Genomic DNA, 23169 nt, shown 5'->3' on the forward strand with positions numbered 1-23169 from the left:
AAAGTAAACTTGTATGCAAGTATATCGGCTTGTAGATTACAATTTACCCCCAGCGGATTACATTAACGCTATTTCATTGAGATGACACTACAACGATGCATGTATCTAACACACGAACTCATTAACATGCGGAGGATAAGCGACATGACGAAGATATTCGCTGACATGTCTTCATAGTTATCTTACTTCTCAACAAGAACATATGTTATATGTATAAGTATATATATATATATATAAAATATATATATATATATATATCCACATTTCGTATTGCGTCATTAGAGCCATTTCCGTTCCCTTCGTTTTAATTAAGAAAGAGAAACATTATTCTTGATATAACAACTCGGTTCAATAAATCTTGCATAATATATGTGCTACAATAAAATTCACGATTTTTTATTCACATTTATTGATTATAGATAATTATATCGAGCCTTTGTGTATTTTTGAAATGATATGTCTTTTCATCGCTATCGCTAATCGCTTCGACGGGACGAGATGAAAGCGCGCAGAGCAAATAGCCAAGCCTCAAAATATATTAAACGGTCATCCGCGATATTAATTAGTGAACGCGAATACGTTCGAGTTGCATCCGAGGGAGACAGAGAGAGAGAGAAAGAGAGAGAGAGAGAGAGAGAGAACGTCGCCAGGCAGGGGGTGGTTATCGACCATTCCTGCTACATGCCACAAATTATCTCATTGGCCATATATGACCTTGGCCGCAGATTCTGCTCGCGTTACTTTCGCACTCCGCAATCTCAGCTAAAACAAATATCGATAGGAGTGAAACCACAAACGAGAGTTTGATCGATCTTTCGCTGCATAAAGATCGCTAATCTTGGTCCAATTATACTTATACCGATAAAAATCAAATTAACAAGCAATTTTGCAGAAATTGTGAAGTATGTTATATTTATATTAATTTTTTCCATTTATGTATGTATCAAGTATAGAACAATGTAGAAACTATATGTACATATATTTCTATTTATATTTATGGAACACGTATTTTTTTTTTTTTTTTTTTTTAAATTAATTACATATACTGATGAGCGTAAGCATAAATATTACAAAATAACCGAAAAGTCGATGTTTTTTCCGAAAATTTGATATTCAGGTTGTAAAATGATTGAGTCATTTACATAGAGAATATTGCAGTTATTGTTAACAGAAATATCCGAACGCGTACATTTATGCATTCTGGCATATTTTATCATGCAACTTCTCACCATCGCGATTCGCTAAATTGTTTTATGCTGTGTATCTCTCCATTCGGATTTTATATATATTTGTTCTCTCTCTACGTTTTCGAGAAACAATGCAGAACACGCAATTTCTCGTCTTTCACTTCGATCCATCCTCTTGATATTCTGTTTCAAGAGAGAGAAGAGCGGCTCTCCTCTTTTCCTTCTATTTTTTCTCCTCTCTCTCTCTTTGGCTCTCCCTATTTCCATCTTTTTACTTATTTGCCGCGACAGGGCAATTCGTCGTGTAAATACATACATACCTCCTCGAAAAATCCAGCCGCAGACCAAATCTCACCGACTCGTCGTGAGTACACGAATTTCTCAAAGAAAGCCCGATATTCGGGGTTAACAAGATTCTTCTTTTTTCACTATTTTTTTTCAACAGCCGCGCTCTCGCAGCTATTATGTGTTTGGCTTTAAATTTGCAAGATGAAGTTATCGTGGAGCTACCAATCAATCAAATTGACCCACTTTTGCGAATGAAAGGGTAACCATGTATACCGCTTATACAGATATAATGTAATCGCTCGTAATGAGAAAATAGAATCGCTGTTAAAAGGAAAACCGCTCCCTTGAGGAGAAATCGCGAATCCTCCCGCGGAGGATCGACGCGATTTAATAACCAACCACGGAATACAGACAGGGAAACAAGTTGTACAGGAAAAAATGTTTCTTGAATCTCTCTTATTCCGCGACCGAATTGTTTTCCGCGTGTGAAATTGTTACAGTACAGCTCGGTAATTGGATTTCACCGCTGGCCATATGTGCTCTCCGTTGAAATTCCATTCCAGGGAAGAATTTTGGACAATAAAATCGCGCAATAAATGAAATATGCGCTCTATAATTGACGATATATTTTTAACTTTATTTTCGGAGATTCGCGAACGAGTGGAAAATTTTAATTACAATCAATCACGATTAAGCAAAGGTAGAAAAAAAGCATATTTATATCTCGTCGAGGAATTAAACATGCGTGCGCGAGTATATAAATATACTCGTAAATATAATAATACATACGATTCAGAGAAAAACATTATTTCGTTAATTATAAGCGTTGCGTCGATTGTTATGCATTTTGTTGATATGCGTTTATAAAAGTTTTTCTTTATTTGCAAAAAAAAAAGTTAAAATAGTAGAGTGAGAGAGAGAGAGAGTGTGCAATTTATACAGCAATTTATATTGTTAGGGGCAACGATGTTAGCGCGAGCTTTAATGAAAATAATGAAACGCAATCACTCTCTCTGTAACACTCTGGTATAACGCAGAGTTAGTCGGCATTTTGGGGTTAACGCGGTTTGATCAGTCCACCGCAGTACATACCATATAACACAATTTACGATGCGCCACCAATTATTCCAAACTACCAGTTTGACCTGAGACGATAAAATCGTCCGCCGCTCAAATTGCGTCGAGCATCGACAAAAGAATATATAAACGTAGGATATACGTGTCAATAGTCGGAACAAGAGAAATGCCAATATTAGGGGAGAAAGGGTGATTCGATATCATTCCACTCACAGCTATTTGTCTTTCACGATATGTCTGTATGTGTGTGTGTGTGTGTTTGCAACTGTCAAATTATGACACGTGCACAGAATTCATATACAAAAAAATAAATAACTATGAATCGAATGTAAACCGAATTTTCCCCTTAATCTCAACTTTCTTATACAGATAAGACTGTACTAAGATTGATAGGTGGGAGCATAATTTTGTCTTTTTTCATTCATATGATTATATTCGATAAACGTAAATGGCGATACACAATATGATATTAAGAAATTTTTTTATAAGAGCTTCTCTGATTAATATTTACAATAAAAAATATTATGAACATAATTTTATTAAAATTAATCGAACACATTTGATATCTTATTGTGGTAGATATTAATATTTTTTATTGCAGAAATATTAATCAGAGAAACTCTTGGAAAATTCTTTCAATACCATATTATCCCAAGTAATTTTCAAGATAAATTGCAAAAGAAAATTCCGTGTAGATTTAAGAATGAGAGAAAGATGCAGATAAGAGTATCTCTTCTCAAAGTGAGTGAAGGGTAGTTCTTGTATCGTTTGCACGGGTAATCTCTCGCTCTCAATAAACAGAAGATTGCCTTTGTAATTTGCAGTATTATCCCGGAAGTAAAGGCTCGATAATTCCGTCTTTGAATTCGCGCGATCCAATCCCGGCGAATGTCTAAGCGAACTCCGAAACTGGGCTAAACTTACCAAAGATAACCATAACTGTTGGTCAATACCTTTGCCCTTAATCTACTCCACATTTCCCGGAAGACCCGCGCTAACCCGTATCGTGCAACCGTAAATTACGTCCTGAACTAATCATCATTCTCTCCCTCCGATATATATTCGAAGATCTCGTGTCTCATGTTTATGTCGGCGACGAATTTCTCTCCTATCTCGTCAAATAAGTCATATCTCTCTCCCTCCGGGCTTCAAGATCAAGAATATCCTCGAATACTTCAGAAATGTCTCATTTATTGAAAAATTTCATGATTTTATCAAGTATAAAAATTTGATGATTCTATATGTAAAGAGAGATCATTTTTCTCAACAACTTAGATTAGACTTATAACTCTTCTAATTACTAAATGTATAAAAAAGAATATCCTCGAATACTTCAGAAATGTCTCATTTATGGAAAAATTTCATGATTTTATCAAGTATAAAAATTTAATGGTTCTATATGTAAAGAGAGATCATTTTTTTCAACAACTTAGATTAGATTTATAACTCTTCTAATTACTAAATGTGTATAAAATAAGTTTGTATGTCATTATATTTTGATTTTATTAATTTTTTTATTCTGTACTCCTTGAGAAAAATAAAAGAGCGCCTCTTCCCACATCTTTCGAGGAACAATAAATGGAATGTATAATAAACAGGGGAGCTAAAAGAGAACGATGATCGTCAAACAAGCTAAAAGAATGAACAAAAAAGTGAGATCACAATATTCGGCGCGAAAGATAGTTTTCGAGAAAAGTACTAACCGCGATCTTTCACTTCCGTTCAAGAGCGTAGTGGATATCCTCTTACGAGACCTTTGTAAATACAATTTAACCGAGAAGGAAGGCGAGAACAGCGGTGACCGGTACTTCGGTAAATTAGTGCCAATTAAGCCACAACTTTTTCGCTGGTGCGGCGTGAATACGCGACTGCCACGTAATTTCTTTCTTCGTGTGAATGACGATGGAAAAATTAGCTTGTTGACGATCATCGTTCCTCTTTTATCTCCCCTGTTTATTATACATTCCATTTATTGTTCCTCGAAAGATGTGGGAAGAGGCGCTCTTTTATTTTTCTCAAGGAGTACAAAAAATTTAACTAATTATTCCGAAAGATATAAAAAATACATATAAAGAAAGTGCACTAATTTCAGTTATTCATATCACTAAAAGCAAGCGCAAACGCTTACTTTATCAAAGTCAAAGAGAGCTTGGTCTTATTTAAATCCTGATAAGATTGATTTTTCGATTCAATGTTCATCGAATGGGTTTTTTTTACGTTTTTTTTTTTATACTTGTCGAGCACTATCTACTCTATAAATCCCGAACCCATTCTTTCGTATCCTATATACTTTGCGGGGATTTTTTGCTCGAATAAATCACGATAAAATTTTTCAGCTCGATACTGGAAAGTATCCGCGACGTAAGTTAAATAAGCGCAAATCAAGAGACGGCTCTCTGACGAGCGAAAAAAAAATATATATATATATATATATGTATATCGACTATCCGTCACGATTCAGATCTCGCCGAAAGCTCTTGGCTTCGTTCTGGCAGGATTCCTTTAAAAATTCATTTAAGAGGATTTTCGTTGGCGCTTTAATGGATGCATCAGATAATTGAGAACCGTTTTAGAGCGCCTTCGTCTCGACTTGGATTAAGTATATTCACATAGATTCGCACGACCACGCGCGCGCATAGTTCGAGGAGGAGGATTACCTTCCCCTTTAGCGGCATCTTCATCCCCTTGGATCCTCTCTCTCTCGTCCTTTGTCCCGGCTTGAAACTGAAAGACCTGGGCATTCGTAAGGATCGACAATGTATACGATACAATGTCGTCCTATATATTTTTTCAACATTAATTAAGCACGCGAGGTATCCTATCCACTCTAAATAATACATCGCATGAAAAGTGTGTCAAATAAATTAACATATATATATATATTTTTTTTTTATAATATGTAATAAGTTGGACAATATAAGATTTGTTCGTTTATTATTTAAATTAGATTACTAGTTTCTATAATTTTGAATATATTTATTTATATATAACACTGTGTGTGAAAAAAGTTTGTTAAATTAACAAATATTTAGTTCAATACATTTATATGAATCATTTATTTGAAACAAATAAATATTTATTTGTTTTGAAAAGGATTCTCTTAAATCAAATAAATATTTATTTGTTTCAAATAAATGATTCATTTGAACTATTGAACTCTAAATATTTGTTAATTTAACAAACTTTTTTTCAGTGATACGCAGAGAGAATTTTTTCTTAGAATTTATCTTGAAAATCATTATAATCGCGTGGGAGAATTTTAGATTTAAGAGTTTCTCTGATTAATATTATCACAATAAAAATATTAATATCTATAACAATAAGATATAAAATATGTTTGATATTAATTTTACTATTTACATATTAATATTTTTTATTGTGACAAATATTAATAATTAAAAAAGAGAAACTTTAGATATATTCTAAATTAGAAACTATAGTAATCTATAATAGTAAATGGACGAATCTTGTCATAATTTTCAGGGTAAATTCTAAGAGAAAATTCTCTCCGTGTAGTATTATATGATACAAGCGCATTAATGTATTATAATACGATTATTTATACGGCGACGCCGTCATTCGGTTCTTCTCTGATTTGCAAATGGGAAAAGTCAAAGCTGATCGAATAAATCTGAGGTGCGAGGTGGCAGACATCCCCGTTAAAAAGATCAGCTCTTTTATGCAGAAAAGTTTCATAGAATATTGCATAAAGTATACCGATTTTTGAATTGTAAATATCTCCTATCGACAATCGACAAAAAAGTTGAAAGCCAGCGATAAAATGTTAACCGTTTTATTGCTACTTGTGCGACGTCTGCGACGATAAATAGGTTGTGCAGAAAATAACTGGGCTATAATGGAAAGAGAATGCGCAGTATTTCTCTGCACGAAGGTAGTTATATACTTATAACGTCAGCTGTTAGACGTCAGAAATTATTAAGATAAAATTAATTATATAATGATAGGAACGATCGAAACTTGAAACATTAAAGACAGATAGAATTATTTAAAGCGATTTATATTTTATTTTGTTCTGCGTGTGTATTTGTTTAAAATATATTCCTGTTATTCGGGGAAGGGAACGTCTAAGGAAGATGTCGCATGATCTGAGAAACGTCAGAGCGGCGAATCGTTTATTGGATTAACGGTCTAATGGATAACTCCGGCGAATGGTTCTATACACGGTGCGTGTTCGTACGTAAATTGAACAAATTATAGAAGAATGCCTTTGGTGTTTGTGGGTGGACACCCTCTGTCCCTACAGCCACTATGCAATAGAATAGACGTGGTTCTCAATTCGATTCGCGGCTTTCCGTCTGAGAAAACCAAGCCAGTCCAAAACGTCGTTTGACATTTTTTTCAAAGAATCTTTTCGATTGCTTCGTTCAAAAAAATATCTATAATGGAATTATATAATGAAAATTTAATTCACATGTATAACGCGTGCAATTTATTCGTTCGCATATCTTATATTCTTTAGAAATAATAATTAATAATTTTTTAGCTTAATTATAAAAATGAATTAATTGCAGTACAACGATACAAATATTTCAACTGGCATTTATCAGACCAGAATAAAATTTCATTAATCAGAGGTGTTGGCTGATTTTGGTCGATTGTGTGCAAATATGAGTACCCGTCCAAGTTGAGCTACGGACAACTGACTCATAATTACGAAAGATGATGTGTGTGCACATGTGTATATGTACGTATGTGTGCACATGTGTGTATAAATGTATGTGGTAAGATCGTAGGGACACGAATCACATCTTGAAGCAAGATCAGTCTCTCGTGAAAGACCGAGGAGATCACGTGCGGGAGAAGAATAGCTGAATATACTTTTTCTTTTCCGTTGTAATTTCCGAATACAAATCTCTTCCGTGTGGATGTTAATCGGTAGAATTACGTGTGTAATTACGAGAGAAATGTTGCGTTTTGTTTGGATTATGTTTTGTTTATTTCACATCTGTATAATAGGTAATGTATTATACACGGAATTTTCTCTTAGAATTTACCCTGCATGAAAATCATGGTAATCGTGGGACAATTTTATTGGGTATTGGAAGAATTTTAGATTAAAATTTTTCTGATTAATATTTACTACTATAAAAAATAATATGTACGTAGTAATATTAATCGAACATATTTTATATCTTATTATGGTAGATATTAATATTTATATCGTAGTAAATATTAATCAGAGGAATTCTTGATGAGAAATTTTTCCAATATCATTATTGTCTCATGATTACTATGATTTTCAGGATAAATTTTAAGAGACAATTCTCTGTATATATATATGTATTATAAAGCAATAGAAAAATAGATGTAAATAATTTATACATATTGCGACTCTGTAAGATGCATATCATCTCAAAATGGAAATAACATTATTGATATTGATTTCCAGAGGAAAAATTGTCGGAAATCTGGAACTTGATCACAAAACTTTGAGACTGTCGCGTTTTATCATTTTTTACAAGCGGTCAATATTTATGTCCGAATCAAAATAAAAAGATACATATGTCATGCGAAGCGAATGAAAGAAATTAGATCACGCTGTTTTTTCGCTTATATTTTTTACTTCAACTACTTTATCACTTTTTTGTTGATACTGACAACTTGTTATAAATACGTACCAGAATTTACGCAGTCCAAGTTTATATTACGTAGAAAGAAATATTAATTGGAAATATTAGATATCTCTCCAAGGGAGATAACAAAAATTTAATTTGTTAAAAGCATTTTTTTCTCTCTCATAGAATGGCCTCGCGCACCATTTACGAATGATCGATTCGTTTTATTGTTTTCTCACTTTAGATAATCGTCGCGAGATAAGAAGGAATACCCCACGAGCAACCTAGTTTCTCGTAATCGAAACACCTACCGCGCCGTAATCGGCCTGAAATATCTCCCTCACATAAGGCGGCATAATTGTAGCCGTATTTCCGTATGTGCGAATCGATCCCCTTTAAGAAGCAAAACCAGCTCGACGCGGAGGTGTATACATAAAATTCTATCTTATCGCTCGCTCTTGGCGGTCACGCGACTCTTCGGCAATCGATCCCGGAATTTCCACGAGTGCGTGAGCAGACGAGGGTATAATCGTCGCCCTGTGCGCAGTTTTGTTTTTCCGTTCTCGAGGGAAGGTATATAGTTGTGTGCCACATGCGTTATGCACAACGTCGCACAGTAATCGATCACACGCGAGAAAAGAGAGGACCTTATTTGCATATACTCGCAGGCGCGAGAAGAAATTTCGCGCGGTCACGCATGTGACGTGGAATAATTCGCGAGCATTTTCATGTCGAGTGAAAAATGCGGGAGGAATGAAGAAATGAAGAGGAAAAACACAGGGAATATTTCGCGACACCGCGGTGCCCACAGCAATGTTTCTCGTTGAACGGCGATTAGTTTACGTTACGATTATGTCGCGCTATTTGCGTTGACATTTACCTGTGTATAACAGCGGTATATATGCAGTATTGTGCTTAGATTTTTAAATTATCTAGATAAAGATTGGGTCAAAAATATGTAAATCTGTCTTAGATAAGGTGATTTTGAATTAAAATATATCTAGATAAAAAAATTAATTATGTAGAGATTCATTCTAGATAACATTCAGATAATATCATTTTTTTAAATCGCTTATGTAAACGCAGGTATTAAAAAATGTAAATTATAAAAGGGATATGAAAATATATTCATATACTTTTATTTTTGTAAATTAAGTATTTTTATGTGTTAGGTATGACTCTAAAGCAAAAATTATCTTGAACATTATTCTAGACAGTTAAGCAAAGATAACTATATTTTTTTCAATCTGAGACGCAAATATAGATAATATATATTTTTATCATCTATATAAAGATAAGATGATGTTAAAATTTCATCTAGATGATCATCTATATAACTTTATCTGTATTATACATATAATTATATAATACAGATCAAATAATACAATATATAATTATATAATATATATCTATATATATATGCCTTTATTACAGGAACGCATGCCACGACGAATCGCGCCTTCCAAAGCTATCCCACGACGATAAATACCTACGAGAATGACACAGTTTTGCTGCCCTGCTACGTGGAAGATCAGGGTACGTCATTTATTACCATTTCGAGAGATGATTCCTGCATTTTTCTTTTCTCTCTCGTCTGAAATGATTGATATATCTGATCCCCATCTGGCCCTAGAAGTTCTCTCGTCTCTTGTCAACTCTGCACAGTGGTGTGGAATCATCACTGTCGTTCGCAAAATTTCTCGACTCACCCCACGTTTGAATCTCAGTTTCACGGATAACGAAACACATCGTTTTTTATCATTTTGTTTTTTTCGAAAAGTCGTTATTTCTACCTAGACGAGCGTGTCAAATCGGGATAAAAGTAACACACAGAGGAGACGAGGAATATTTCCGGTCCACTTACTCCGCTACGCATCTTGTCCTCGAGAACCTTACGAGTGATTTATCATGAGTCTTGTTGAAGCGCATCATTTTATTAAGACATTCATTTATGTTCGTGCACGCGTCTCTGTTCTTTTTCTTCTGCGCGAAATGAATCTCGTTGCTCCAAAAGGAGCAACACACTTTCTCGTCGAGGTTTTCGCGGAAATTCTCTTCAACCCCTCGTTAGCAAGTAAGTATAAGTAACCGTGTTACTTGTTTCGAGTTTCGAATGTTGGTTTTTCGCCGATAACGAGCGAGATGTGGAGGACAAAGGAGGGATGAGGAAAAAGAAGAGTTCGGAAAAGCTTGTTATTTCTGCCAATGTAGGCGCGCCACCCAGGATAAGATGGTGGCGAGAGAACAGCTTTGTGGCCGATAGCCTCGAAGAGAATCGCACGTCGTCCGAAAGGATCACCTTGTTCAAGAACGGTAGCCTGCAGGTGATGCACGTGCAACGGGAGGATAGCGGCCAGTATGTGTGCCAGGCGATCCGGCCGTCTCCCTGGGGACACGTTACGCAAGTACACGAGATCGAAGTAATGTGTGAGTATATGTGTGCGAGATGTATGCCGAGATAAGCGTGTCTCTCTAAAGAGAGCGCGAGGCTCCCAAAAGAATTCTTTCTTCTCTCTGCGAATCGGTGCGTTGAAAGGATTTCGTGTTTCCGTTATTTGCGAATCCAAATCGGGCGTTCAATCCCACCTTTCTTCCGGCGTTTATCTGAGAAAATCGTTTCCCCACTTGGGGCCTTCATCCGCGAACTCTGTCCAAGCAAAGATTCTGAATTTCGTACCGAGTATGTGTAAACGTAAGATTGATATATGCATATTTACAGGGTGTGTCTAAATAAGCGACAGATTTTAGGAGATGATTCTTTATAAAGGGAGTTTTTTATATGAACATATACTCCTATATCCTCAAGGAGGATCCTCAAGGAGGATATAAGAGGGAGGTTTATTTTTTTCTCCAATTTTAGACAGATTAAAAAATGAAACTTGATGGATATTTTCCACTAATAAAAAGGATTATTAATATTTGAGAAAAAAACGAAAAACTTAATTTGTATCTCCCTCATCTTTATAGAAAAGTGTAACTCCTCAGGGAGGGATATAAGATTATATGTTTATATAAGAAACCTCTCTTAATTTTCGACACAGAATCATGTAAAATTTTTCACACCTATTTAAATACACCCTGTATATTGTATATATAGGAAAATCTATTTGTCCTTTCTCGCTCTATTCGTTCAGATCCACCGAGCGTGGAGACTATACCTGCGTCCGGCGAGCTGGAGGTTAATCTGGGAGAGAGGGTGTACATGCAATGCGTGGCGAAGGGTGTACCGGCCCCTATCATAACTTGGAGGACGAAGGTAAATCGATATCCTCCCTAGTCTATTTGACATAGCGGCATATACCAATGATATATATTAGATGATTCGCACCGAAAGTGCAGCGAAGATGTAGATAGAATTAAAAGATATAGAGAGAGAGAACGAAAAGGGAGAATGAAAACATGCCGAAAAGTAGAGATGCTTCGCACGATTGGACAATAAGTCAATTAAATTCAAGTGGATTGCATGTATGTTCCGTGCGCGGGTGATAAAGAGCAGTGTGGAACTTCTTCTTCTCTTCTTTCCAGGACGAAGAAATCCCATTAGTGGATGTCAGACCGCAATTGAGTTTTCAAGCTGAAAATCGGAATCTTTCCGGCAGGTATACTTGCGTCGCCACTAATGATGTCGGTGATCCCGCCATGGCGCATATAGATCTACGTATTAGGTGTACGTCAACGTGTCGACATTCATATATCTCATGTCTTCTTGAGCCTTTTATAATTTTTAAATTCTTTCCGCTTATTCATTTCGTAATTGTAATAGTAGCAGAATTGCGTCAAATGTGCATATATTATTTTAGTTATAACTTTAATTCCAATTTAAAATGATCATGTAAATCAAGTGTGCTATAATCCAATATATGCATTGCTGCATAGTTACGCGTAATTAAGTTAAGAAATTGCTACAGATTGCTCCTTTGGTATTCCAATCAAACGCATGAGCGAGTCAATTATGCTCATACGTACATACATACCTACACTTGCTGCGAGTGTTTTGCAGACGTTTAATCGACCACGATGATTCGTGACCCGCATTAACAACCCACTTTCGCGATATCAAAACAGGTCTTGTTTGCGCATTTCGAAAACATGTCTCGAAATATAATTTTTTGATTGAACAATTCAATGATAATTAGCTCGAGAGCGAATCAGATAGTGAAACGTTAAATGTCTACTTTTCTTTCTTAATATATGCTGTATTAAATATATGCGGAAATCGTTTTGCAGACAAGCCGGAGATCTACGTAAGGAAATCCTGGATGCACGCATATCCGGGAATACGAGTACAGCTGGATTGCACGGTGACCGCCTGGCCTGAAGCAAAGGTGCAAGACTAATACCTCTCCTTCTTCTCCGAAAGCCTGTCGTCGCGTTAATTAACAGTTCGAACAACGAATAACGCGACAGCTTGCGCGAGTATGCTCGACGACTCGCAGTCGGACTTTTAATTGACTTTGCAAGCGCGGAAGAACGGCTTTATTCCAGAGACACCTACGCGCGAGCGACTCTGCTCTTTGTGTTTGTGTGTGTTTTGTCGCTTTTGAAACGCAGCTCTTAAATAGGAGACGAGAATTGGAATAAAATAGATGAAACGAGAGATTATGTTCGCACGCGCGCGCGCGCAAAAGGATTTTTATTTCTGCGAAAATAAGTAAAAGATGATTCGCCCTCCTTCACGCGTATCACAAGGCCGATAAAAAATTCTGTCCGCGCGATTTACCCGTTTCGGTCGAATAATCTCGGCACTCTCATTAAGCCCTAAACTACTTTGAGAGATGAAAAAGGGATCTGCGCAATATATAAGAGAGTCCTGCGCATATGGTAAAAATAAATTCCGCGCACTCTGAAAACAAGAGCTCTTCAAGCTTGAATATTAATTAAAATTTTTTGTCTCTCTCTCTCTCTTTCGTATGATAACGGAGTGATATTATGTACGACTTCGACCTCAGGTACAGATACGAAATATTTTTCCAGGACGTACGTCCTGGGAATCGTCTTTTAGATTTCAACGAGTTCTTCATGCTCGGTAACTAAATGAAACCACCCCGCCTGCCGAGTAATTTCTCACCATGATCCCTTAAAGCCAGTCGCACGTGACAAATCGATTCGTGGGGAACATGACTTACGGTTCTTTTTTTATTTTCTCGCAAAAAGAAGAGAAAAGAATGAACCAGAAAAATTATATTATCACAGCATTCGACAATCGGTCCCACGAGATCAACCTCCTTTTTGACATCTCCTTGAAAAATAATGATTAATAAAAATTAAATATATTTTATAAGTTACAATCATGCATGCATATACTTAATTACATATTTTCTCATTAATTTTTCAATATTTTTTCAGGTTGAATGGTATTTCAAAAACGAAACAGTAAAGTACACATCGCGAATAGTAAAACATAACGATGGGAACGATCACAATATATTGATAAGAAATGTAAAGATAAGCGATTACGGTTTATATCTCTGCAGAGCATCAAATTCTCTGGGAATCACCGAAAAGATCGTCGAACTATCGGAGATCGCGAATCCAGCGATCTTCAAGAAAGAATCGCGCTGCACATCCAGCACATCTTATAATTTTATCTGGGAGGTCGACAGTTACAGTTCCATCATCGAATATCAGTTTTGGTTTCGTAAATACAAGGTGAGTTTTTATTTTAAAATTAGCTCGAAATCCTGAATTAAAAACGACGCAACCTTTTCGCGTGGAAATCTCGAGAGAATCTCGGGATAAGATGAATCGAGGAGATCCCGGTCGCGTTTCGTCTCTCTTCGAAATGAGGCGACATGGGATCCATTTCTCGGATTCGTGCGTCGCTCACGTTACGAATTTTGATGGCTGCCGTACATGCAAGGACGGAATAATTGAATGAAAGGCAACGTCTTGTGATGGCATTATTTTATTACTATCTTCCATCACGTAACGATATCGATCCTGAAATCTGTAGTTTTTTTATTTCGGTCTTGCGATAAGATGAGCAAAAATAAAGGGCAAAGAGGAAAGAAAAATACAATGTCGGAACATTATAAAAAAGATGTTCGGGATTGCATGCTTCCTTATAATGAACCCCACCGAGGGGGAGATAATTTTCTTTCTTAATTAAAAAATCTGTTATAATAATTGCGACCTACATCAGTTTAAAATAATAAATTCGACAGGGTATTCTCAACGTTACGTTTCCTTGACTTGAAAGTAACCCGATTTCAGCAACCGAATGTTACCAGAACTATTTTTATGTGATCGCAGAAGGATAGTGGCGGCGAGTGGCACAAATTGTATATACCCGGTAACAGCGACGCTGTCAGCTCGGTGCATGTTCGTTCCTTCAATCTGACAGGCCTGGACGTAGCGACCCATTACGAGGCAGTCGTTTTGTCCAGAAATCGTTACGGATGGAGCCATCCCTCAGAGATACTGCGCTTCCACACCGAAGGAGCTTGTAAGTAATAAAGATAAGTCGCTATTTCTTTCTCGCTCTCTTTCTCTCTTTCGTGCACGATGCATCAATCACGATGAAGAAACTCGGATCGCACGTGAAAATATATCGCGCCTCATTTTGCAGCCATCGATTCCAGCGAAAATTTCGCTGAGACTGATGGCGATCTGGAGCAGAACAGGATAGCAGGTGAATATAACGATTTCATTTAAATCTTTTTAGCGCTAAAAATTGTTTGTTTCTTAAGATAATAATAACAAAGAAAGAGAAATAAAATAAGTTTTGATACATAGTCTCGATGTTTGTTTATAGGCATACCGTTCGTATCGATGTCGCAGCATTATCCTTTGGCAGCGGATGCAAATGGATCAATGTATCATCGAGTGAAAACATTATCGTTGATGTTAAGTATGATATGTACTTTAATCACAATATTCGACAGCAGATTTTAAATATTTGTACAAAATGCGAAAAAATATATATGAAACGGACTGCTGTAATTTATGTGATTATATTTGTTAAAATTGCCATTGTCAATCGCACATCGATTAATCATTTTCATTAACAAAAATATTGCTCTTCATAAGCATTTATGATTTTGCACTTTCAAAGATGATATATATGTAAAAATATTCAACACATACATTTTTTTATCTCTTTTTTTATTTTACCTTGAAAAGTTTAATCGCGATTAATTTGAGATTAAAGCAATTCGCACAAATTAAACATTTAGTAACAGGATTTTAAATTTTAAGTAACATTTGCAAATATAGTGTGTCAGTAAATTCTATGTCACATATTTCAGAAAGGAATTTGTTTTTACCATTTGAAGAACAAGTCGTACCGTCAGTCGAATAGTTAGAAGAACTTTACCTTGTGCAGAATCTGCTCTAATAAATCAATATCAATTCTGTCCGGTTAACGTTATAAAAAGATTGAAATCTACATTAATTTTTTTCAAAGTTTATTTATCACATTTTTTCCAGTTTGTTTCGGTTTTGTGCGGAAATATATTGGAAATGTCATGGGTTTTACTAACAGGACATAGCGAGGAGTCATAATGAAATGAATTTAATTTAAATGTTATACAGTCTGTGAGAAAAAAAGTATAATAATTTCATTCTTACTGCTTGACTGGTTGTAAATTGTTTTGTATTCTTGTACAATTATCTTATAATTATAATAATAATAGTATATAATATTAATATTATATCAGACAGATTCACACAACGTCCGCGGTATGAAAGGGGATAATTCCCTTGTTTATCCTTCTTTTCTCATTCCTGTTCATTTTTTTTTGCTAATAATAATGCTTACGTTCCCCTGGTGACTAACATATGTAGCGCAAAATACTTGATAATCGGTCTCCTTTAAAAGTGAAAAATGTGTAAAAATGTGAACCCTCGATGCAACGACAGTATAGAGCATTACTGTTTATCTTTTTTTTTCTTTTTGTTTGTTTTTGGGAAGTTAATTCACAATGTATCGTATTCCACTTGATTTTCTTCCTCTTATCTCGTAATAGGTTTTGGGATTTATTGGAATACTCCTAATTCCTGTCGGTAGCTCGAAGTTTCTCCTCGACAGCCTCTTCGGAGGCCTCCGATAGATCCGTCGCCTGTATGTACTTTTGCACACCGACCAACGACTTTTTCAGAGCGTCAAAGGAACTGGAGTACAACATCTTCTTCTTGACCTTGGCTGTGTCGGGACACCACGACATTAAGAACAATTTCTGTTTCTTGGATGCCTGTAAGAGAAAAATAGTACAAAATTAATATTTCGAAAAATATTTATTATGCAGAATCAGAAAACGTATAATTGACAAGTGATTCTTCATTTGAAAATAAGTCGAATAAAATTTTTTTGTACGACGCTTTATTTCCAAGAGAATTAAGACTTGAAAATTGGAAAACAGATAACGGATATTTCCGCTTGATTTTCTTTAGACTCCCTATCCTATATACCTTTAAAAAGTGTATTGTAGAGAATAAAATCTATTATTCATGGTATAATTACCTCGGAAGTACCCTGACATTGATGAGTATATTCAAAATCGAACAGGCCGTAACGGCACTCTCCGCTGCCACCCTTCTGCAGATCTTCGAGGAAGGCGTCATAAGCCGCATCGCGAGGTCCGATGACTTCGACATCTATCTGTCTTTCGTCTTTGATATAGAAGATCACATATCGGTGCTTTTTGTCTTTCTTTATCTCTTCGTACGTTGTCTTGCAAACGTCTGCGACTGTTACTCCAGATGCCTAGAAAAAATATAAATGGGCATTAATTATTGCAGGTGTTCAGAGAAAAACGAGATTGAGTGATTAGTTTACATCGGTTCTTAGTCTATAAGATTTCCAAAAGGACTGCTAATGTTAACATTCATATTGCTTGTGTTTTATGAGACTTTTCTTGAGGAAGAAATCTTAGAGAATTTAATATCTTGTTTTATTTCAGATTTGCTCGAAACGAGGGCTGAATATATAAAAGCCGCGAATTTATTCCTCAACGTCTATTTGACATACGACGCTACACATAAAAATGAATTTCAGCACAACTGTTAGTTTCGGCTGATAGTATCACGCCACAGATAACCGGATTGATCGACAGCAGGACGTATTTCACGCATCGATGCGATACGCCGGCATTCACAGCCCTGTCAGTCGGGCCGTTTAAGCTTATTTCGCGAGGACAAAATACGCGGGACACTCGCTACCGAAATAAATTCTTCCCACGCGCGAATCGCGATGCTAAAAGAGATCCGGCGATCCACTTCTAAAGTTATCCCCTGGCTCTCGGGCACGTGCCGCGCGCTACGAACTCTCTTAGCCGATCGTCTTTCCTCTCTTCGCGCCGCAGAAATTGATGTAATGCTATAATCGGTAATAAGGTATAGAGTATCTATCCTCCATAGAGCGAGGGTACATTCGTGATTATTCGACTCTTATAACTCGTATAAAAAATGTTTCCAACATTGAAAGTCACTTTTATTTTCAAATATAGAGTAATATCCTTCAGTTTTTTTTATTAATCTAATCTTATCTCTGCACAGATTGCTTTTCCAGATACATGAAATTAAATACATTTGTGATTATTCAACTTTTATACAAAAAATATATCCAGCGTTGAAAATTATTTTTATTAAATTAAATCAGAAGGCTCGCAAGATTAATAAATCAAAATAAAATAAGGGCTGTGAGCCAAAACCGGTTATTATAGCCAAAAATTATTATTTATTACAATAAAGATATTACACAAACGTTCTTACTTAGACCATCTTCAGTCTAAAATTAATATTGATACAATGAATAAAAAAACGCATATTACAATAAAATTCGCATACGCAAATAGCTTGTACGAAAATTATTTTTTGATTACTTCCGGCCGAATTAACGACAAAAATTAAGAGAATAAAAAGTGCAGAGTCATGGTTATAATTCGTGCTTATTGTCAACTAGTCAAATCGGTTACCGATTATATCCCATGACTCTGCATTTTTTGTCATTAATTTGGCCGGAAGTAATAAAAAAATAATTTTCGTATGCGAATTTTGTTGTAATATGCGTCTTTTATTCATTTTATTCATTGTATCAATATTAATTTTACACTGAAGATGGTCTAAATAAGACCGAAACGTTTGTGTAATAATATCTTTATTGTAATAAATAATAATTTGTGGCCATAATAACCGACTCTCAGCCCTTATTCTATTCTGTGATTTTTATTTAAAAAATATAGAGTATTCCTTCAGGTTTTTTATTAATCGAATTTATTATTTCAGCACAGATTGCTTTTCCAGAAAATGCATGAAAATGAAATTGGTACTCGAGAGATTGATACATCACTTGGACCTGGACTGTTACATTATATGGATGACATCTATATATTTTCTGGAGAATATTGCATCTGTCTGTAGATTAATAAAAAATTATTTTATATTTAAAAATAAAATTTGTAAAAAGATTTATGCTTAAACGCAGTTATAATTTGTTTAAGGTGTTTCCTGACTTAATTGTCGAGTGATATTCGGCTTCGTCATCAATACATACAGCCGATACTGAATATTAATGCATCGTCGCTCGTTCTACACCATTAAAGGATTCGAATCGCGTTTCGAGGAAGCGAGAAACGCGACTGTTGGAGAGCAGCCAGCGAACGCGGAGGATGCAATTCTTCGGTCGATATCCTAACGGGGCGGCGACAAGGGTTGCCGGTTAAAGGGATGATGACGGGGGAGCAACTCCCTCTTCTGGGGCGTGTTGTACCCCTCTCAGGCCGCACACAAGGTCACACGGAACATGATTCATCCCTAGCTGACCTGAGGACTTTAGAGCGTCTCGAAGAATGAATCTACATCCCTTCTGAATTTGAGAAAATGTGTGTTGCGTCTACGAGAGTGAGGGAAAAATTAGCAAAGTAATTAAAATAAAAATTAACGAAACTGATCGATTCAACGATTACTTGTCGTGTAAAAAATTGTTCAAAAATAAATCTTTCGCCGATAAATGTTCAACGTCGCGCGTCATTTCAAGGAACGACGCGATAAATACTACTACTTTCCGCGAAAGACCGTCCATAAAGGCGAGAAGTTAATTAACCGCCACGCTCGCGGACGTAAAAGACGTCAGTGAACTTCGAGAGTCCCTGGGAGCCCGCAAGAAAATAACCGACCTCCTTCTTACAGGCTCATTGAATTTTTCCCTCTCTCTTCTTCGCTGTACGACAGACCGCTCTCCGCGCATCGCTCTCTTCTTTCTAGTTCACTGTCATCTTCGAGGCGCAGCAAAGAACGAGGGGACACACTAAAGGGGAGTTAGCAGATCGGAAAAGGGGACAGTTTTGAAAAAAAGAGCCGATCCTTCTCCTTTCCGCGCCCAAAGTGTCCTGGCTAATTAAAAAAAAAAGATCAAGTATTAATATATAAAACAAATTTAGATATTTATACTTAATTATATAATATTATAATTATAATAATTTATTATTTAACATTTAATTTGTAATATAAATTTATATTTATAATATAAATCTTTATGCGAATTTAAATCGTTATCTCGTATACATACACTATATATTTTTCATATAATTTAACTTTATATAAATTTCGTAAAGCTTTTTGTAAACGCGTTTCTTAACAAATCGTTTGCTATAAGATTTTATATAAAGAGAGTTTATTTTCGATATAAAGAGAACGTGTTTGTCACGATAAATTGCATTTGTTCGGAAAATACAATAGAAAATCGCTTGACATTCACCACGTTACACGTTATACGATGCCACAGCGTCATCGCTCCGTGAACATGTAAATTCTTACGGAGGAGGATCGGCGTCGACAAAAGGATGCACATTTGCGAGAGGGTTAAGGTCGTGCTTAATCGCACGGACGGGGGATCGCATAGTCGTGACGGTGATCCGATAGCGCGCGAGTCGTGGTTTTATTTATACACCGTGCGAACCGCAAGTGGTTCTGATAAAGGAATGTGACCATCGCCGTATTTATTCGCGATATTGCGGCTTTCGCAAATATACATAAAGTAAGATGTTCCATTATCGTCGGTCGTCTTGTTATTTTGCCATTTTGCGCTGACTTCTCTTTCCATTTTTTTTCCTTTTATTCTATCATTACATCAGTTACAGTTACTACATCTGATTTTACAGAGAAACATGCGAGAGAATAGCTCGATCAATGTTGTAGATAATTTAATATCGAAATAACAAATATTTATTAGCACTGAGAAAATAATTTCCAACGCAATAACATATCGCGTATAAATATTACTTAATAATAAAAAAAACTTGTAATATTATCACTAATAGAGTTATTGCCGAATAATTGTCTTTGTGTAATCGTACCATATTTTTTATAATATATACTAGTTTATACATATATTAAAATATTGCAAATAAAGATCAGTTAAACTAAATCTGTTTAATAAGATCTGAATGCAATTTGCAATATCTTTCATAGATCTCGGTGTGATTCAAAGGTAGATTATAGTAATATAAGGCGATAAAATTTAATATGGTGGTGCGATAATAGAAATTGATATCTGCAAATTTCTCATTCTCTCTATTCATTTCATGCAGCAAATGCAATATGATGCAATAATTGAGAATAGATTTAATTTCTTGCTGTCGATGGAAATTAATATTATCTCATCGTTGTGAATTTTTTTGTGATAAACTTGGGGGAACAATCAAAATAATATGTGAAATTTTTATCAAAATATCGGAACAGAAACAAATAGAGCCAAATGGTAGAAATAGTAGGTAACGAAATTTAAAACGCTGACCGAGATAAATAAAGCGTAACGCTTCTTTTTTTACGCGAGCGAACGAACGAAAATGACAGATGGCGAATGCTCGAAATCAGCTGTTTTACAACTTTTCTTCACACTCGTGAAAAATTTCGTCGAAAATTTATTATCTAAATTCTAGAGCATAAGACTTAATTTTTTTCTTAAAAAATGCATAATTAAAATAAATTTAAATAAGTTTGCTTATTTAAATAAGGTTTCTTAGAGAGAAACCGCTTTCAAATGCATTTTCAATGAAAAAGTTCCAACGTTTCAGGAGAGTTGAAATGCAAACCGGAATTTATGTATGACGTGCTTACAATAGGACCAAGTAGCGACGCTGATAGCTGGAGGGGAGTATCTACAACAGTTTTCTGTCTCTTTCTCTCTCTCTCTCTCTCTCTATATATATATATATACATATATATATGTATATACAGTACAGTAGTCACTCGTCGAATGGCGTCTAGTGAGTGTTTGTCAAAATGAGCGAGCAGTTCGCATTCACGTTCCTGTTGCGCAATGCATTAATTATTCGCTTTCTCGGTTAATGAAAATGTCAAAACAGTAAAAATCTTGGCGTTTAGCAAAGAGACTTTTACAAAAAAATTTTCAAGTGCGCTGAATTTTTTTCAAGCATGACAAACCGAGGAGAAACTGAATTATACAAAAGCAAATTTAATTATCGTAATTTATCTAGAAATAAAAATAAAATAAAAATGGTTTAAATTCGAGCCCATCTTCATAATACAACACCGGGCGATAAACATTAATCCGAGATTGACGCACGCAGACGAGATATCCGGTCGAAACCAGGCGCGTTAACAACCTTTTTTTTCCGCGATAATAGAAAGATAATGGAACGGAGAGACGATAAATACTCAGATTGGTCGCTTCAATTGTCTGTGTCGGAACAAACGCGGTGTTAATGATTATGTTTAGTTATGACGAATCGAATTATCGGCATTCCTTCGCGGCAAGTCATTACCTTTTATGTCGTGTTATCGAGTCAATCTTGGTCACGACGTTCGAAAATAATCTTGGAATAATTTTGATAAACATAGAAGCATATATATATATATATATATATATATATATATATATATATATATATATATATATATTTCTCGGAATAAATTGAGATGTGAACAATTTATCACGAAATAAAAAGGAGATAAAGAGAGTCACTTTAATCGATAGTTAAAAAAAACCGAACAAAATTTTTTTTATCACGTGATACGATAATAAGCGTAAATACCGCCGATCATGGCGTATACGAGGTACGTCGAGAGGATTGAACGACGTCGCGTCGGAATTACACCGATTACAATCGGCGGGTTGCGGCAAGGCACCGTCGTCGCTCGGAAAGGCAAACGAGGCGACACAAAAGAGAGAGAGAGAGAGAGGGAGAGACCGAAGAGGAACGGAAAGAAAAAAAAAGAAAAGGAGGCACCTAGACTCTCACGAAAAGCGCGATCTCACGGCGATCTCCAAGCGATGACGCGCTCTCGGAAGTCTCGGTGCGTGGAAGTGAATCATAACGCTTCCTGGAAAAAAGCGACCATCCGTCAGGATCGCGGAATCCGCACGCGGCGTAGCGGGAGGAGAGAGAGGAGAATACGCCACGAATGCCGAAAATTCTTCCGGTCGAAGGAAGGAAGAAAGAAAGGAAGGAGAGGCCGGCGTTATCCGGCAAACGGAAGCTAACCGCAGGCACCGAAAGAAAGATAGAAATGGCCGACCGACCGGCGCGTCCGCTCGCGGCCATAACCACAAAAAAAAGCCTGGTCGTGTAACGCCGGGCGGCCTCGCCCGAGTCGCGCGTCGGCACCGCCGTTTCATGGAAAATGATGTAGGAAGAGAGAAGGTCTTTCTCTCCGTCTCTCTCTACCTTCCGAATTACTGCGCCTCGACCCCCTGGTGGAATATTTACCATTTTTCCGTAGGAAGAGCTCCGTGCAGCCGGTGGGCAGAAGAGTCACGTGAACGAGCACTCGTTTTACAACTCGACACTTTCCCGGAGTACTTCGGCCGTGGCGAAACACTGGGATAGCAGAGCGGCGCGGTGTCCGTAGTCGAGTACGAAGGGGTCGCGCGGCTGGCGAAACGGGAAGGGAGGCTCCTCTCTCGCGACCGGCTCGGCTCTTTCTCTTTCTCTCTCTCCGTCTCGCCGAATCCTGTATCCCTACGCGTGCGCGCGCAGCTCGACGCTGATTGGTCCGAGCCGAGTTACCCGCGCCCTGTTCGCGCGCGGCGTCCAAAATTCGCGGTTGCGTTAAAAATTACGAAAACGAAAGAAAACAAA

General features: G+C 36.4%; 2 protein-coding genes across 4 annotated transcripts in view; one reads left to right on the plus strand and one right to left on the minus strand.

The window, feature by feature from the left end:
• Positions 1-15070, plus strand: part of LOC114945392 (limbic system-associated membrane protein) — a 20993-nt gene extending 5923 nt beyond the window's left edge. Inside the window, exons 1-10 of one of the 3 annotated variants that reach the window (XM_029321622.2) lie at positions 7321-7529; positions 9563-9664; positions 10340-10555; positions 11263-11384; positions 11654-11795; positions 12356-12453; positions 13475-13777; positions 14381-14573; positions 14697-14759; positions 14883-15070. In XM_029321622.2, the coding sequence (XP_029177455.1) occupies positions 7439-7529; positions 9563-9664; positions 10340-10555; positions 11263-11384; positions 11654-11795; positions 12356-12453; positions 13475-13777; positions 14381-14573; positions 14697-14759; positions 14883-15022 (1470 nt within the window). In that variant the 5' untranslated portion in view covers positions 7321-7438 and the 3' untranslated portion in view covers positions 15023-15070. Of the gene's footprint in view, positions 1-7320; positions 7530-9562; positions 9665-10339; positions 10556-11262; positions 11385-11653; positions 11796-12355; positions 12454-13474; positions 13778-14380; positions 14574-14696; positions 14760-14882 lie in introns of those variants that run through there. The other 2 variants (XM_029321624.2, XM_029321623.2) reach the window with 2 other exon arrangements.
• A 447-nt stretch (positions 15071-15517) lies between these two features.
• tsr (Cofilin/actin-depolymerizing factor homolog tsr) lies at positions 15518-23029 on the minus strand. The gene is made up of 3 exons (XM_029321631.2): positions 22798-23029; positions 16590-16832; positions 15518-16320 (listed from the first exon to the last, which is right to left on the minus strand). Exons 1-3 carry the CDS (start codon positions 22798-22800, stop codon positions 16120-16122), a joined length of 447 nt encoding a protein of 148 aa, XP_029177464.1. The 5' UTR covers positions 22801-23029; the 3' UTR covers positions 15518-16119.
• Between the last annotated feature and the right edge of the window lie 140 nt (positions 23030-23169).

Source organism: Nylanderia fulva, unplaced genomic scaffold, assembly GCF_048542155.1.
Source record: "Nylanderia fulva isolate GAGA-0341 unplaced genomic scaffold, ASM4854215v1 Scaffold2, whole genome shotgun sequence".
NCBI lineage: Eukaryota > Metazoa > Arthropoda > Insecta > Hymenoptera > Formicidae > Nylanderia > Nylanderia fulva.

Excerpts from the sequence above, each read along its gene's own strand:
- tsr (XM_029321631.2), bottom strand. Across the intron at positions 16,321-16,589 it reads AATGTCAGGGTACTTCCGAG|GCATCCAAGAAACAGAAATT; the intron begins GTAATTATACCA and ends TTTCTCTTACAG.